General features: G+C 46.9%; 4 protein-coding genes across 4 annotated transcripts; 3 read left to right on the top strand and 1 right to left on the bottom strand.

Annotated features, from left to right (window-relative positions):
- Positions 1-2,222: 2,222 nt before the first annotated feature.
- On the top strand, positions 2,223-3,272 carry F4822DRAFT_433352 (uncharacterized protein; the record flags this gene model as incomplete). The annotated part of the gene is made up of 1 exon (XM_051461824.1): positions 2,223-3,272. The coding sequence occupies one exon, from the start codon at positions 2,223-2,225 to the stop codon at positions 3,270-3,272; it is 1,050 nt and encodes a 349-aa protein (XP_051310586.1).
- Positions 3,273-6,687: 3,415 nt separating this feature from the next.
- Positions 6,688-10,112, top strand: F4822DRAFT_374014 (HET-domain-containing protein). The gene is made up of 3 exons (XM_051456308.1): positions 6,688-7,766; positions 7,838-9,273; positions 9,330-10,112. Exons 1-3 carry the CDS (start codon positions 7,112-7,114, stop codon positions 9,873-9,875), a joined length of 2,637 nt encoding a protein of 878 aa, XP_051310585.1. The 5' UTR covers positions 6,688-7,111; the 3' UTR covers positions 9,876-10,112.
- Positions 10,113-10,123: 11 nt separating this feature from the next.
- Positions 10,124-11,347, bottom strand: F4822DRAFT_433350 (GroES-like protein; the record flags this gene model as incomplete). The annotated part of the gene is made up of 3 exons (XM_051461823.1): positions 10,124-10,312; positions 10,372-10,941; positions 11,012-11,347. 3 exons carry the CDS (start codon positions 11,345-11,347, stop codon positions 10,124-10,126), a joined length of 1,095 nt encoding a protein of 364 aa, XP_051310584.1.
- A 2,364-nt stretch (positions 11,348-13,711) lies between these two features.
- F4822DRAFT_416329 (glycoside hydrolase family 55 protein) lies at positions 13,712-17,461 on the top strand. The gene is made up of 9 exons (XM_051459335.1): positions 13,712-14,274; positions 14,396-14,537; positions 14,588-14,674; positions 14,722-14,776; positions 14,828-14,917; positions 14,978-15,141; positions 15,202-15,421; positions 15,597-16,793; positions 16,855-17,461. The coding sequence occupies exons 1-9, from the start codon at positions 14,123-14,125 to the stop codon at positions 17,016-17,018; spliced, it is 2,271 nt and encodes a 756-aa protein (XP_051310583.1). The 5' UTR covers positions 13,712-14,122; the 3' UTR covers positions 17,019-17,461.
- The last annotated feature ends 951 nt before the right edge of the window (positions 17,462-18,412 follow it).

The raw sequence follows: 18,412 nt of genomic DNA, 5'->3' as shown, positions 1-18,412 counted from the left end.
TAGATTAGTTTCTTACGATTAGTACGAGTGACAGGTATGTATCTACAAAGCCACCCCTTCCCTCCCCTCCCCTGGACTCCGGACTGTGTTATGCAAGTCGTAGCCTGCTTCAACAGTACATACATGTACCAAAGTAGGTACGTAGCAGCCTAGAATTAGAAAGAAGCACGTGATGGAAGATCTTGGCTCAAGCTAACCATGGAAGAGGAATGGTTTGGTTGTATGGGTCTGGACTAGAGGGGCAGCTCAGTCTGTTCTTCGGGGAATGACTGACACCTGTTTTTACACTTTTATTCTCTCTTCGCTTGAACTTGACAAGTTGAGAGATCTATGGAACAAGAAAAAAAAAATGCGCCATTTGTCGTGTTTCCTACGAAACAAACATCATTCCTCGTACGAGCGCACGTGTCAATAAGATATGACATTTGACATTGTTCTAGATCTAAGCCAGGTTCTTTTTTGCTACTTGTTGGTTGTTAAGGGTACCTTACTTAGTGGCTGAGGCTGTGATCGCTCGCGTGGTAGAGAAGATCTTTTTCATTGCTCATTGAACAATTGCGCCAGCCTACCTACCAGCCTGCCTACTTGCCTGCTAACCCCGAGCCTATAATCGTTCTCCACTGCATTCTCTTGCTACGATCCCGACAAGCTACAGTAGCTAATCCATACCCTGGACCTTGGGACCTTGGTCTTGCATCAATGTGCGGGAAGGCTATGTCCTCCGCATTGCGTTACCAATCCACGTCGAGGGCAAAGAATCGCCGCAACCCCCTTTGCGCAACGAGATGCATCATAGCCCGGCACAAACCAATGCAAACTGCCATTACTTGCAGTGGCATCTAACCTATCCACCTGGCAGCTTACCCTCAACCACTCACCACTGCATATTGCGTTCCCTACCTAGTGGTATAGTGAAACCATGACGAACGATGCAGTTGAACACACTGTTTTTTATCTTTTTTCTCACTTTCGCATGCATACTAAGACTACTACTTCGTAGAAGGATAGATCTAGCTCCTTATGTTGGTCCTTAGAGTCACTCCGTTTCTTGTCTCATTTCGCGCCAGGTCGATTTGATGGCCCTTCTAGTTTTTTCTATTCTTACTGTTGGTAATGCTATTTCTTCTAGAATAGAAGTGTAATTTGCCTTGTCGCCAGCCTTACGGCTGAAGCGTCAAGGGAGCGCGCGCCAGCGGCCTCTTCTGGCTTCGTCTATCTGGACTTTCGTCTCGAGTCTATCGTCAAACCCTCAAGTGAGTGGCTGAGATGAACAAATCGAGCCGGGCTCCCTCATAGGCCTTGCTTGATGGAAGGACCCTCGTCAAGATCGGTACCAAGGTACAGGAAGACAATCTGGGTGTGTAGCTAATGTACACACTCAGCAGGATACACTACACACCCCCTTTACCCTTGACAACCCTCCCTCCCACACACACCCACATACTACATACTACCTAGGTATTTCACCTTGTACCCTAGTCCGGTCACCCGTCTTCTTAGCCAAACTCCGCCTCCCTGGGCTGTGAACGCTTATTGGCCCCGTCTGAAAACATACCATTCCCTTCTGGTGTTTTACCGATACATGGAAGAATGATTCATCGGCCCTGGGTACGCAGGCACCCAGGACAAGACATGGGTATGGGGAGGGATTGCTCGAACCCCTGTTCGAATTCTTATTACCACAGCAGAGGGAAAAAAAAAAACTACAAAAAGTCCTGACAGATCACCTTTCGATACTTCGTACTTAAGGCACCGACCCTACACACCCCATATCCCTTCCTTATTAGATCTACCTCTTACTACATAATCTTCCCGCTTCACCTCACTCTATATCTACTCGACTTATCTGTCAGACTTCAAAAAAGGCTTTACTAGGCAACGCTCACCTTGAAAGCCTACATATACCGACATCCCCCACCACTATCACTCAGATGTCCTCATGTCTCTAGGGCCAGAAGCTGAACTCCCTATCGATTGTTCCGTCTCTGACACTGCCGACTGACCGCGCCGTGTTGTCTTACCCTGAGATCATTATCAACAACTCTGTATACAACCGTAGACATTCGTCTAGACCATCATCAACTGAGATACTTCCGTCCCAAAGCGGCGTCTCGTTAGGATCGCATTTTACCCGCAATCCCCGGAGCTACCGCCTACGGCCTCAAGTTATCCAACCTAATCCACCGCGCACTAGTCGCAATAAAACGTTACAGTCAGACACGATGTGCCACAAGAACGTTCACACCTACGTCTACCCTGACGGGCGCAAGGTAGAACAGATCCAGAACGAATTGTGCAAAGACTCGCGCCATGGCGTCCCGTGCAACCTCACGAAGACGTTTCATCATCCTACCGAATTTCTCCGGCACGGACAACTCACCCCGCCTTCATTCTCTCATGGACAGTTCCCGCCCACTCCACCACTGTCCTCTCATTCCGCATCTGACTCGGAGCACTCTTCCAAGGAGCGATCTGGAATCTACATCAATGGCGAAAAGATTATCGACTTGAACAGACGCCCATCGCGACGCGAAAAGGGCGATCGCGACCTCTATGTCGAAAGCTCACCGCTGTCGCGTACGCCTCCTCGTACTCGCAGATACAGCATGACGCGCAACATGCCTCCTAGCCCTCGCGAAGAGGCAATCCCTATCTACGAGCCCCGACGCCGCGAAATCAGCCCGGAAGAACGCGACCGCCCCACATCCTCTCACTCCCGAAAGTCCATTGAGGTCAAGGTAGTCAACGACCAGCGACGCAGCAGCGTACACCGCCGAAGCGGATCCAATAAATCGAGCTCGCAATCCGGTGACGACGACTCAGAGCGTCGCCGACGTCGCCGCAGCAGCCACGTCCGATTCGAGGACGACGAGAGCGAGAAGAGCAAGGAGCTACAGTCTAAAATTGAGCGCGCAAATGAGGATATCGCCAACCGACCTATCATTCCTGCCGCTGGATCGTTACCCTCGAAGTCTAGATACCGCCGCGGCTCAGTAACCGTCGACAGATCTTCTACCGCATTGATCGCATCTATGGAGCAACTGTCGCTTGAACGCGAGAAGCAGCGCAAGCGTGCCGAACAACGTGCTGAGCAGCGCGCTGAACAACGCAGGCGCGAGGACGAAGAGGCGCAAAGACAACGACTACGGGAGCGCATGCAACCCAAGCGCCGGGCAACTGTCAGCCACGGCCAGGCCCGCGGTAACAGCAGCGGGCAACTCGAAAAGGTTTACTACGACGATGACCGTGACAGGCAATACTACTGGGACTAAACAGTCCAAAGAAGAAAAAATTAAAATACAAAAAAAGGGCATTGTTGGAATATTGCATGTAAAAGACATTACTACGAGGCGTTGGACTGACGACGACAATGGGTTACTGTGATTATTACTTGGTTTGATTTATCCTTGTTTACTGTTTACCTGTTTAGATAGATGGTATAGGATAGGATACCAGGAGGTTATGTGGTCATGTTCATGTTCATCATATCATGTATTTTGGAGTTATCAAGCCTGTATGGATATTCACTGCGACTCAACTAGCAGTTTGCCTTGGTTCGAAGGATTTTTAGAGAAATGTAACTGCGCGATGCAATATTAAGAGACAACCTTAGAAAGGAATTTTGGAAGAGTAAAAAAAAGTGAAAGATTTTTTTTTTCCTCTAATCTCAATCCCCGTCAATATCATGTTTCACGGCTTAATGGGCTTACCCGCGACCCGATGGGTATGTACATCCATGTACGTATGTATGTGGTTTTCCGTATATAGATTATGTAGATACTAGACCACCTCATCATTAAAATTAGGTAGATACCCGGTCGCTATAGTGACTACGATGTATTAGACGTATGTAGTAGGTGGAATATCATGATATTCCAAAGGGTGTCGGAGCTGACTCAAAACATCCAATAAACACCAAGAATGCGCCGTGCTCACCTAGTCGACGCGCATATGGTAAATAGGTAAATACGTATTAATATTTTCTGTGCGACAAACAAAAGAATGAATGGTATTTGCCAATGACTTGACAATGTGCATAAGGACTATAACCACCTAGGCAACAAGCTGCCCCTCCAACGACGAAAGGAGAAAAGAACGTGAAGAAAGTGGAAGAAACCGGGTCCCGCTAGATCGCGGGGCATTTCCCCCTATCCTTTCTTTTTTTGTCCTTTCCCAAATTCCCCTTTAGTTCTCTCTTCTTCTCAGTTTTTATTGGATTTTGTTTTGATAAAGATACACCCCCCTTTTTTCTACCCAACCAATTCCATTAATTTTCAACTATTACTCACAAACCCCCCATTGCTGCCTGATTGGCCCCTCCCTGTCCGTTCCTATCCCTCGTTCTCATCAATATTTTCTATCCCGGCGACCCAGCGACCCAGCTTGCCTTACCGATCTGTCATTCATCACTTTCCTCCAACATCATTATACATAACACCATAGACCATAGGCAAAAATGGTCAACGATCGTATCCCGCATGTCCCGTAGTACATGGTAGATCACTCACCTACAACCTGGTTCGGAATAGTAGCCCTTCTTACTATCCCCTCTTGGGCTATTTTCTCTTTTCACTTTAATTGTTTTTTTTTTCTTTTACTCATTTCCCTTTTCTCCTCCTTCCCCTCCGTAATTCCCCCTCCTACCTAATACGTTCCCTCTATATGAATTTCCCATGTTAATCATAAAAGACAATACGCGTCCTCGTCTCCTATTGGTTTGTCCACCGCCTACCTACATTGTACTAGATTAGGCAGATCTAGGACTCTTGCAGACGGGAGACCCATTTCCTGACATGGCCGCATGGGGAGACAAGGGAACGGACGCACCCTCTTTACTTCGCATCCACAATCGCGCTCGCGCATGTGGAGTACGAAGTCCTAAATTTTTTAAAATTGTCCTTGGTTGTCCTTTAGTGTACACCCATTTGCATTACTTAGTTGCGATAACCTCCATCTCTGCGCAAGTTTACTTGGTCAAGTGGCCTGAGAGAAATAGCCAAGGTAGGCAGCCTTAGAAGGCGAATAGAACACATGATACCGTCGTAGGGATTAATCCCCCGCGTCGCATTCTGATTGTCGATCATATTTAGTTGAAATGCCATCCTCGGGTCTAGACTAGCGCTGCCGTGTATTGTAGGACCTACACAAACTGTCATTCGTTAACGACGTTGGCGGCCAGGCAGCACGAGAGTGGCAAAAACGAATGATAGAATGATCTTCGGCCGGGATGGGGATAATGATTGCATTTGGCTTCGGGAGATCCTACTTACTAACTAATTAACTCACTTTCGTTCCAGGCAAGCATTTTGCTCTTCTACTCGTCAATCATTAGTAGCGGACTCTAGCCGTTTTTCCCAATGTCGCGGCAGGATTCCAGTTGGTTGGTCAGTGGCATGTTCATATCCACTAAGCTTGGCACAGGCCTAGGAATTCGATAAGGATGATGACATGGGATTATCGATTTCGTGATACTCCACACACTCTCAGGTCCGCTCCCTCACCTGTGGACAGATATGCTACCGTCTACCAAAGTACGCTACTTACTAGGCACCACACACCCAACCCACGCCAAAGACAGTGAAAAATTAGGCAAGAACTCGAAGGGGGGTCCCGTGGCTTGAAATTCCCACACACATTGCATATCCAGTGTGGAGTCGAGTAGTGGCGCATGGCTGCTTCGGCGAGAGACAAATAACACCGTTTCTACCGGTCTCGGCTCGGGACCCGGGCTGTGACGCATGGCTACCTGCAGCACACCTTGGGGAATCTTTCCCCAACCCTGCACCAGCATATAGGATAGCTACCGACACCACACACACACATTTTCCAGATAGTGGGAAAAAAAACCTTTTTAGACAGAAAGTCTGGACCACGCGATCAGGTAGGCAGCCGGTTCTCATGCGGGGATGTGGAGATGTGAGACTCTTGAAGGTGTATAGAATGGTAGAGATGTGTGTAGCCCGCCTGAGACATGCGTCGCCCGTTCGAGTCACGCCGTACATCACCGTACATACGTTACATACCCTCGCCGAAGATCTGTCAATCTGCCGTTACGTGGGACTATCATTGGTTCTTGGTGGTTGCTCTTGGCTGTCCCGGTGAAGAGATGGCATGGGATAGGCTAGTTGGTTGTTCTTGATGGGAGTCCGTATAGCATCACGCCATATCATTCCACTGTAGACTGCGAATTAGTCAGAGGGGTTACTCACTTGTTAGATCGACGGCGAGGCTGTTCGCTTCGAGTGAGGTCATCATCATCAGTGATCTTCTGTTCGTTTTGTTCTCTTGGCTGATCAGTGTTTCCAGTGACGCTATATCACTAATAATTTTCCGACGATGGTACTACGAATCCACGGAATTTGTGGCCAAGTTATTCCGATAAGTCAGACTATAGGAGGCCCACAATATCTACAGTTGCGCCCTAATGTCCCAAGTAACTACTGTGTACCGGCTCAAGGTGTGCTCCTAGTACGGGTACGGCAATGCTTCTGGAGATTCTACACTTAGTAGACGATCACCCCCATGTCTAACCTGCAGGAAAGACTAAGAGGTTCATAATCGCGTAATAGCGGGGAAATACTCCAGTTTCGAAGTCTTTGCGATATACGATTTACGAACCTTTGTCAGCTGCTCTGAGTCATCTCTGTTATACTATTACAAGGGTTCTTATGCACGAAGCTAACCTTGAGTGTTACATCACAGCAATGACAGTGCAACGCCAACGATAGTCCAATCACCATGAAATAAACCGTAACGTAATCAGAACACTGCCTTTCTCAAGCTGTATTAGAAAACATGGGTTAACTTTCAGCTTCATCCAGTATACCTTGGATCTAACCCCAGGCGCCAAGAACCCAAGACATTAGAATGGTGAAAGGAGGCTCAGCCGCAAATGGAGACAGCAAATAATGATAGAACACCTATTCAATAGGCACTTAATCAATATAGGTATTGTAAGACGAACGAGTTATAAAATTAATCTTAGAGTGCTTTCTAAAGTTCTCGCGCGAGGGCGAACGTCTTTTTGAAGACGGCGACCACAGTAAAGACATGCGTATGATATGCCAATAGGCTTAAGCGAATGCGCTCGACACTCTTTTAACTTGATTTAATGAATAATATGGCTTCAACAGGTATCGAAATTCCTGAAAAGGTTTGTTCGGTTTGCGATCGAATACTTTGGTTCGAACTTCAGCCAGAAGATGTACTCGGAACACCACATCACACATCGCGCCGCAACCTGGAGGCTTCTGCGAAATCATGTCGCCTCTGCGATTTAGTACTCCATGCTGCGATAGCGAACTACAAAGACTCGCGGGGAAGAAGGAATGGCAAGGGTTACTGGAGGCAATTCAACGCGGTCAAGTACCACGACGGAACCAGCGTGCGCGATATCACCTACGTTAAGGAATTGGGAGCATGCATGCCAGTCTCCGCGACGGATTACAACATGGGTGTTGGGCGAGCAGTTTTGGCAGCGACTGGCAATATAGCAAACGACGGTATGCATGTCGATGATGAACGCGAGATACGAAGCCTGGAGACGCTGGATATCAATGAGGATGAGACGACCCACTTACCCGTTTGGTTATATGGAAACTGGTGGGCTGAATACAAGCCAAGCGCCCCCGGAGATACAGCACCCCTGCGTCTTATGGGTGTGGGCGCCCGCTTCGGGAAGACCCAAAGCCACCTTGATGCGCTGAACAACAGCCCTAATCAGATTTCCCTTCGCGGGAGTTATCTGGGTATCTGCACAACCGATGGTAAGTAAGCCTTCATTTGGAGGACATCAAGTTAATTTTGAGTGATTATCCCGTCGGCTAACTCCATACAGATGGCTTGTTCAATCAGATACCAGGCCGCCTGCGGGAAATCAATTCGGACTCGGACATAGCATTCAATCGCCTAGAGAAATGGCTGAAACATTGCGAATTAAACCATCCGTACTGCGGACGTCCGCAATCAAACCCTGTCCTCCCGACACGAGTAATAGATGTTTTTGCTTCCAATCGTGGAGTTTCTGTTGTTGAAACCCACGGCCGGAGAGGCCAATATGTCACTTTAAGCCACTGTTGGGGAACTTCATCGAGATTGACGGCAAATAAGGAGTCAATCAAAGACCTCGGAGATGGTATTGCCGTATCTTTCCTCCCGAAGACTTTTCAAGACGCAATTAAGATTACGCGACGCCTTGGCATCAAGTACCTCTGGATCGATTGTCTATGCATCGTTCAAGATGATCCGGACGATTGGGAACGAGAGGCGTCAGTAATGAGCCAAGTTTACCGCTACTCATACCTTACTATATCGGCAGATGCATCCAAAGACAGCTATACCGGATGTTTCCCAAAGCGCGAGAAGGATTCGTACATATCTCCAGCCACCATGTCGCTCGGATACACTACACCAAGAGAAGCTACGGGACCGAGAAGTCATTCACTTGCATACGAACACACATCCCAACCTGGGAAGAAGAATTCGGTTTACCTGTTTGAAGAATGGCTACCGGGCTCTAGCTTCCACTTCCCGCAGAGGATGGGAATGAATTCGTTCGGCAAACGGTTCGATCCTATCGCCGACGAACCACTTAGTACGCGCGCATGGACCCTTCAGGAGCGCTTGCTTTCGCCTCGCATTATACATTACGCACACGACCAAATGTACTTCGAGTGTGAGACTTGCATGAACTCCGAAGATGGTTTCACGTTCAGCGATATCTATTTTGGGATGAAGAGGCTTCTAGATACGCAATGCATACCCCACAGTGAGCACGGGTTGCCCCAGTCAAGCGGCATATCGTTTATAGTCGGGCAGGATGCAGGGGGCAAGAGCCCAGGTATCCGATGGCAGGGCGGGTGGCTCTCATTAGTGGAAAACTACATGATGCGTAATCTAACAGTGTCGCGTGATAAGCTGACCGCGTTGGCTGGTGTAGCGCGGGCTGTGGCGGAAGAGACGGGAGATCGCTACTACGCGGGCTTGTGGGCGAGACATTTCATGGAGGATCTATACTGGAGGACGTATCAGTACGAAGAGATAGAAGACCGGCGCGATATGAAGATTACGCCGATCAAAGGGAAACGCATAGGAACCATTCGCAAGCCAACGGAATATCGCGCGCCTAGTTGGTCTTGGGCATCGCTTGATGGACCCGTAAAGCATCTTCCGCTATCTTACAGCAACCTAGTTTCTAGGATTATTGGGTGCTCAACCACTCCCGCTGGTAAGGATCCGTATGGACGGGTATCGGGTGGGAAGCTAGATATCGAGGTAAAAATAGACTCCCACAATAATGGTACTGGAGGCGTGAAACTAACATCTTATAGGGGCCAATCTACGAAGTCAGACCTCACCAACCAAAGGGAAGGTGGGATCGTCACGGAATCCCGGTAGAGATTGATCTAGAAGACGATCGCGGCATATCAATTGGAGCGTTGAACCTCGACCTCCCAGATGAGCCAATTTCTTGCCCGTGCTATGCGCTATTTCTCGATCCCTCAAGAGCGATAATCCTACAAACCAAGGAGTTCGAACCTAAGCGGAATGAAGACGGTACTAAAGACCCGAACACTCTGGTCTCAAAGCCGATCTTAACAACATGCGATGTCAATCGCTCAATCGCTGGAGATCCGAAGATGAAGGGCTTCGTATTCCAAGCGCTCTTTGAAGCCGTTCGCATTGGTGCTGGAATATTTGTTAAATCAACCAAAAAAGAATTGGACCAGTCAGAGGACGAGGAAAAGGAACCGGAACTCTGGGACGAGGCGAAGCACGGCAAGCTGACGCTGGATAAGATCCTACACGTTTCAGGGGATCAAACTTGGGGGCCGATCACGAAGGATGACCCCAAGGTGTGGGTAACGATTGTCTAAAAATATCGACTTTTCAATTCAATCCAAGTTGAGAAATTCCTCTTGCGACCAAAAAGTCTTTTCTAAGCACTGAAAATACCTCTTCATTCGTAGCAAGGTATAGAGGTGAGCGGCGCACAATGATATAGTACCCGAACGCGAACCCGGTCGAAACTACTTGATTATGATTACTTAGATTTCTCTAAGGTATAACTATAATTATTACGCGAATGATACAGTAACTTCTTCAACGAGAGTAAACCGTTCCTTCATTCATCCGAGACTCTCCACACGAGCTTCTCTCCGCTCACCCCCTTTCGAAGCTCAGCCAACGCCTTCGTAGCCCTTTCAAGCAAGGTACTACCTTCGATAATACGGAAGCGGTTCGGCTTGATGTGACCTTCGGCTAGTAACTGGGGTATGATCTCCAATTGCAACTTCTCCTTGAAGAGTTGATTCTGCCGAACAGTTAGCTTACGTCAACTAGTAGGAAGCTCAGGAGGGAACATGTACGTACCTGCCAGTAAAAGTGTGTTCGGACGCCGCGCACATTCACACCTTCGGCCCATTGAGCGCTGGTGCTTGCATCCATCGTGTACTCAGGTGCTTCTTCCTCTGTCGCATGCTTTAGGATGACAGGAAGCATAATCGCGACTGTCGTGCCACTACTAACAATCTTAGTTATCGGCGCAACGGACCCAGCTTGAGAGCCGATGCAGTCGACGATCATGGGGAAAGCGGGTGCATCCCCTTGCTTGTACTTCTTCAACAAGTCTTCGACTATTGTCGGACTCCTGTAGTCGAAGCACTCCTTGGCTCCTAATTGTTTTAGGAATTCGTGGTGGCGGGGCGACGCCGTCACAATAATGTGGTTGTATCCATAGTACTTTAGGACTTGGATTATGTAGTGGCCAGCCGAGGACGCAGCTCCCCAGATCAAGATCCGTTCGTTAGCCCTAGGTGGTACGTAATCTGCGGGCTTCGGCCATGGGGTAGGTAGCCCCAGGTCAGTCGCGATGGTGTTGAATGCGGTGACAAGATTCTCAGGCAGGGTAATCGCCTGTTCGAAAGAGAAACCCTCTGGGACCTGCACAGCCGTTAGCGCCATGCACCTAAAAGACTGATCCCGTAGGTATCTAGAGATGCTCAGTACTCACCTTACCGAATACCCATTCAGGAGCCGTCGCATACTCTTGATGGGCCTTCCACTTAGGTTGTTGGTGCGCAAAGCCAAATACCCTGTCACCAACTTTCAAGTGCTTTACATCAGGACCGACTTCGACGACGACACCAGCCGAAGACGACCCGGTCCTCTGGGGGGGTTCAATTAGCAACCCGCCATCGGCTTGATGGAGGTCAAGGGGTGTTGAAGCTGTCCATTTGACATGAATCCTAATCTCATCCCCTGTTGGCGTGATCGTGGGAACTTGATGGACCTCATAAGGAGCGCGAGGCGCAACTATGACGAGGGAATTATGTGTTTTTCCCGACATGATGAATAACTTCTAGCACGACTTGCTACTAGGATTTAAAATTACCTCTATCACTCAAACCGTGTTGGTTTGGAACCAACACTCTCATTATATACTTTCGTGTTCACTGGATGCTTATAAATATGAGTTGGTTTCTAAGCAGAAGTGGAGACGAAGCTATCTCCTAGACTTGTTAACATGATTCAGTATAGAAAACTCCAGAAATAATCGGCCAAATGAAGCGGAATCCATGTTTAAATGCATGTTAGTTACTGAAATCCTAGTTTATTTTTGACTAATTGGATTTAGTCGACTCTGCTACGAGGATATTCAGGGGTCGTCCACCTTTTAAATACAATAGTATTATAGGCAGAAATTCCATTAAATATGATTGGTTGAATTGGAAAAGGGGTCTGGGATGGAGAGTATGATCGAGTATTCAATTACGTAACTGTTAATGGAATTCTAGATCATTCTCGTATTTACGAGAAAACCTCGAAGTTTTATTACCTTCATAGATGATTGGACTGATGACATTGATTGACGAAATATAACATTGCTTGGAATGTGGTCGAAATAATAATATATTTGGAGGAGTTGGATGGTGATAGCTTTAGCCTCAGAAAATGCCTTCGTAAATGGGAATCGGAATGATGCTATAAGACTTATGTAGCCTATAACACACTTGATATGTATCATGTAGCATTTGTTGCCCTCTTCACTCGTTGACAGGCTTGTCCAGTCCATTTTGAACTATCGCGTCGAACATCCACTTTGTGCTCATCATATTCTATGACTGTAGGAGGCCTGTAGCCACATATGATATCGTGCTGTGGCGCTTGCAAGGGCGATAGTGTTAATTTCCCAATATAATATAGGTGCCTGCATAGGCAAGCAGATAATACCTAACAGATAGCAAGGGTGATAGGTTCTTACGGCACTTACCATGAAGTTACATCCTTTGCTAGTCCTAATGAGAATTCTAATGTTCATCACGGAATATATAGGTACCTAGGTATGTATATATTTGATCTAATAAGAGTCATGTTTCCATTTCCTATACTGCGAAGAACCTTATGGCTCTACTTAAAGCCAAATAACTAACACCTGCTTTCCTATCCAGGTTCTTGGGATATCTCTACGTAGTCCATTGGATTTGACGTCGTTGGGATGGTTGTCGGAGCCCAAAGTAATCCCACCCAGTCGCACACAACACGTCCGGGTTGATATGGCGAATACCTTGAGCATAACACCGCAAGGCATACAAATTGAGGCGCATCTTTGATTCTTGGGCCCATAAGATAATGAATAGAGACTATCGTGTAAACTGACACTAAATAGCTATTTCAACTTGCGTATCAATAGTACCTGTATGTGAATCAAATTAGCCATGAGGACGCTAGCGAACAATAGTTCCGGCTGATTATGAGGACACTGTCGGTAATTGCCAGTTTTTCTTCGAACTGACTCGATGTACTGAGATGACGTTGTAGTCTTAGAGCAGGCGCCTAGACAGTAATAGGGGGTACTGAAAGCATCCAATACCTCGTAAGCAATTCACTTTAACGGGGTAAATATTAACATCACGTAAGCTATGTATTTCAATACATCTTATTATGAGCCGCTGGATCATACGGTATGGAATCAGCACGATTAATATACAGTGTCCGGTATCTATTTTGAGCCATGCCATTAACTCGATTAGGCGTGTTTGGATAACTTGAGGATATGGTTTGGATTATGTGTTGTACCACATCACGGAATGGGGTGTGCGATTTGGATCTATCATGATGTGTTATGTAATTTCTTAGGCGGGCGAAAATAAATGTTTCCCGGTGAAGTTATACTTGTATAGGTATACCTAGGTAGGTAAATAGTGCACAACCAGAATGAGGTAGTTAGATATTGTCAGATTCTAATCTCGATGTGCAGTATAATTCATTGGCTCTGTCGTTCTAGGTCGACCCCGAAAGGGAAGCTCTGTAATGTTCTATATTGGGGGCTGTAATGTGCCTGCAATAGTGGTAGCAACGAAGCAACCCCTAGATCCTTAATGTAGCTATCGGCCCGGAATGCACATAACGTATGTCCAAGTTTGAACCGGTTTGTGCCTTTTCTCTCCATTGCGTGGAGGGAGGATAGCCTATTGTTGTATGAATCTGTGTCACATTGTTTGAATTGACGTAATGATTAAGACAAGAGACACAGTAATATCTACCAATTATTTGTTCTGAATGACTTCAGCTGACGATAGCCTCGGATTTTAGTTTATGCAAGATAGATGCCTTCGCTACCCTAATTGGGCTGGAAGCTGTAAGCTGAAATAGCGGCTGCGAGTTCCAATGTGGCTCCGATGCGCTAGTTAGAAGAGATAATGCAATGCAATGGGAATGACCGATCAGGAAACTCGGGTCCAACTGCCGTAAATCTAAAGACAACTTCGGACTGAAGTTCAGGTAGATTGGATATAATTTTTATTCGATTTTTAACATAAATCTTTATGATTAATGCGAACTGGTGAGCCTACGGCGAAATCAAGGCGGTCAGACTACCTACATGTGTACTTGTTAGCATACCTAGGACCTAGTAACGAGGCGACAATATTGTGCTGGCGTCATCAGTCGTCCAATCGCACAACAAACATCCAATCTTAGAAGCTCCATTGGAAATGTTACCAGCATCCGGTCTCATGTTATTTCTCAAATATATAACTAATAACACCCGGCATTGCGAGGTGAACATCTATTCCAACTCGTTGGGTCGCAACACGGGCTAGTATATCGATAGATCCTCGACATGGCAAAACTTCAGTTTCTTGTTGCCTGTCTGTTGGGAGGAGCATCTTGCTCAGTAAACCCAGGGGCGAGTGGGACCAATGACAATCTCCTGAAACGGGCGACCAGCTTTTGGTATGCTAATATGAATCATACCGGAGACTATCGCGGCTAGTAAGTAATCACCTAAACTCCTACCTAGATAACGATTTGGAAGATCTTGTTCGTTATGTCGCGACTCGTTTTTGAACATGATTGGAAATATTTCGACGAATACTGACCTATGACGCTTAAGTGCGCCGGACCTAGGCTCCGATTTCACATATCCCGTATTCAAGGCCGTGAATCCCGGAGACGGGGCCGGTATTCAAAATGCCATATACGATGCCGGAAATGGCAACCAGCGGCATCATCATTGGCTGGCATCCCAGCCAAGGGTAGAATCCATGCAACCGTACCCGTTGATCCCCGGCTAAGAACCAATTAGGTCGTTTATCTCCCGCCTGGAACATACGAAGTTAGCGAGACAATTCGCATGAATACTGACACCATCTTGATGGGTGACGCAACAAATGTCAGTATAAATGATGCATTTAACTCGAGCTTGCTAACCATCGCTAGCCGCCCACAATCAAAGCCGCCGCTGGCTTCTCCGGTGAACAAACTCTTATCAACGGTAAGCTGTTGCTCTTTCAGAGTCCGAATTATCCCTAATTGCGCATTATAGGACAAGATGCCGAGAACGATCAACCGGGAGAACTATCCTTCGCGGTGGGGCTGAAGAATATTATTCTAGATACCACAAGCATTTCAGGAGGTAATATTGTCCAACGTTGAGATACACCTGTCTATCGATCGCATTTCTGAGTCGAGATAGGTAATGATTTTACTGCGCTCTATTGGGGCGTTGCCCAAGTTGCTCAACTCCAAAACATCAAAATTGTTATGCCATCGTCCACAAACAGCGGAGGCCACACAGGTATTAGACTTGGGAGAGGCTCAACCCTTGGTCTTGCCGATGTTCGCGTTGAACGTGGTCAGGTGAGTATCGCAATGCCGTTCCCAATTTCGAGGCGGCGAAATTGCTAATCGTCGATTCAGAATGGTATTTTCCACGACGGCCATCAGCAAGCACTCTATAAGAGCATTTACTTTTACCAGAATACTGTTGGTATGAAAATAGCCAATGGAAACACGATTAGCATCATCGGGGCCACTTTTGACACGGTCGGTACTGCTGTCCAACATGACGGTGGTGCGCCTTGGATTGCGCTCATTGATGCAACATCTATCAACTCGGGTGTAACCTTTAAAACATCAGGTCAGTATACCATATCGCATCTTATAGAATATCAACTGCTGCGAAAATCGATTCGGGCGATCTCGAAGGTTGGAAAATGACCTTGGATACATTCGTTTTTCGTGCTCGCTCTTTGCAGCCTCGTTTCTCAATTCGCAAATATTGGTTTATGAACGGTTGCTAACTTGCAAAATAGGTTATCCATCATTTTTAATCGAGAATTTGAGCAAAGATACGAGTTCGGATATTGTTCAAGTGCCAGGAGGTACCCAACTACGTGCCCAGAAGCATGTGGACAACTTTTCCTACGGTAACACCGTAGGTCGTAATCCCATCTACGGCAACGTGAGCTCATCATTGAGCCGACCTCTCTCTTTGGCTCCGAATGGCAAGTATCCCGTGATCCCTGCTCCTAATTATGCGAACAACCCCGTATCGGACTTCATCAACGTGAAGGACCCATCACAGAACGGCGGGCACACCGTAAAGGGAGACCATACTATCGACGAAGCTGGTGTATTGAACCAAGTATTGGAATATGCGGCGAGCAACAACAAGATCGCCTACTTCCCGTTCGGCAAGTATAGGGTCGACGACACTCTCGTAATTCCAAAGGGTTCGCGCATTGTCGGTGAAGCTTGGGCGACTATCACAGGAAATGGTGACAAATTCAAGGACTCGTCCAACCCGAGACCGGTGGTAGCTGTCGGTAAAAACGGGGATGTCGGCGTCGCTCAAATTCAAGACATGCGATTTACGGTATCCGACGTTCTTCCTGGTGCTATCATTCTTCAGTTCAACATTGCGGGTTCAACCCCAGGCGACGTAGCGTTATGGAACTCTCTAGTGACCGTTGGTGGAACACTTGGAGCCACTGCACTAGCTGACGCTTGCGGTTCAGCGAGCAACGAATGCCAAGCTGCCTTTATAGGAATGCATTTCACACCTAGTTCATCAGTTTATGTTGAGAACGTTTGGAACTGGGTCGCTGACCATTTTACGGAGGGTAGCGGTGGTTGTAACATTGCAGCAAAGGGTGGCGCACTCGTTGAGTCCACCAAAGGGACCTGGCTCCACGCGTTAGGAAGCGAGCACTGGTGGCTGTATCAGCTCAATCTACGGAACGCGGCCAATGTTATGGTTAGTTTGTTGCAGTCGGAAACTAACTACGACCAAGGAGATCACACGGAGCAGATTCCACCAGCTCCCTGGAAAGCTGATGTGCAAAACTGGGGAGACCCAGACTTTTCATGGTGTGGTGGAGGAGACACGAGGTGTCGGATGGGTCTCGCCAACTACGTTCAAGGCGGTTCCGACATCTACACCTACGCATCAGGATCTTGGGCGTTTTTCAGTGGACCTAACTATCAGAAATGCTCGGACTTTTGCCAAAGTAAGTTGAATTTTGCTTATGTCGCGCTTCCTATCAGTTCAGCTACTTATCGCTATGATAGACGATCTTCATTGGGTCGCTCAAACTCCCACGCGTTTCCAAGCGTACGGTTTGTGCACAACTGGGACTCAAAATGTGCTCCACCTCGCAGATGGAACACACATCGTCGCTCAGCAGGGCTTTACAGGATCGTGGGGAGGCCTCGTGGGTCGTTACACGCCGTAAGGAATAATAGAGCATGGCTCGCGTGTATTTGTAATTTCTGTGCGTTAGATCTCCGTATGCAAGTGTCTTGTCGACATAACATGACATAAATATTGCGGTCCTACTTGAAAATACATACCTACTCAGTTAGGTAGTTCATAGAAAAGGAGTGAAGTGTGTGACGACGATAAGCACGATAAGCATGTGATTTGAGGATCGTCTTTTCGTTACGCGTAAGGGTTTTGTAGTGTAATGCTTTTCGAATCTTGTTGCAATGCCTTGCGAGGGATCAATTTCCACATGCATCACATGTGTGCATATTTATCTCTTCATTGGTTGGTGGAAACATTTCCCCAGTTTATTGAGACGAAAATTTTAAGGAACTGATAGATCTTTTTTTTCTCCGTGTCAGCATGCGGCGTGTTAGATAAAAAGCGGCCCTGATATATGGACCTCTTACCACACTTTTTCTTATTGCATGAGAGGAACCGTGTTTACATTCCACCTATTCCACCTAGGCACTGATTGGCATCGTTAGGTTGCTTCGGTTGCTTCAGGTATGTGCAAATTACTTTAGTTCATACCGAAGTGGTGTAGCCTTAGCTAGCTACGTCTATTCGACCTCAACATTTATAATTTCTAATACCAATAAGGTCGAATAAGACCCAATAAGGCCACATCTATTTCTGGCTTCATGTAGTGTAGCTTTTACCACTCCACTATCGCCGAGTTGTGCATCCGCAACTATGATTAACCTGCAGAGATCGACATAAATCAAGCACACATATGCATATATGTCCGTAGTCCGATGCGAGATATGTAGCAGCTGAGACAATCTAATTGTGTTAGCCTATCCCATAAACTTGGAAATTGAAATGCAGAGACTTAACAGCCTTGCCAATCCATCAATGTTGGATTTGTACCAGGCCCCGATATCGCGGCTTATAACTTAACAAATCAAAAGTTCCTGATTATATCAGATATTACCCCGAAAAAAAAAGAGAGAACGAGATGGTGACGTTGGGGTTGGGTTGGAGGCGACTAATCCCCTTGATCCTTTTTTCCTTTTCTGACCACCAAAATGTTCACGATTGGTTATTGGATCTTGGTAACTTGGCGCGTATGATTGCGAAATCCCCCCAACCAGACTTCGTAAAGCAGGCAGGCAGAAAAAAAAACATCGTCACTTCTCATGTGATACGCATTGATTAAAAGTCTGTAACGGCTGAAAATCTTCCTGGCTGTGCAACTTTCCAATGAGGTAAGACCTTGGAATATCTCACCGAACTCTGGCCGGGCTTTAGGGTAATTTAAATGACGATAGTGGACCGGTCGAGGGGTATAAGGAATAAACCCCACTAAATAACCCACTGTAAGGTCCCATCCTATGCCGGTAAAGTGGAACTACGGGGGTT

The sequence above is a fragment of the Hypoxylon trugodes genome, assembly GCF_022578975.1.
Source record: "Hypoxylon trugodes strain CBS 135444 unplaced genomic scaffold F4822scaffold_9, whole genome shotgun sequence".
NCBI lineage: Eukaryota > Fungi > Ascomycota > Sordariomycetes > Xylariales > Hypoxylaceae > Hypoxylon > Hypoxylon trugodes.
Note: the sequence above shows the minus strand (reverse complement) of the source record. Positions and strands in the feature narration are given on the sequence as shown.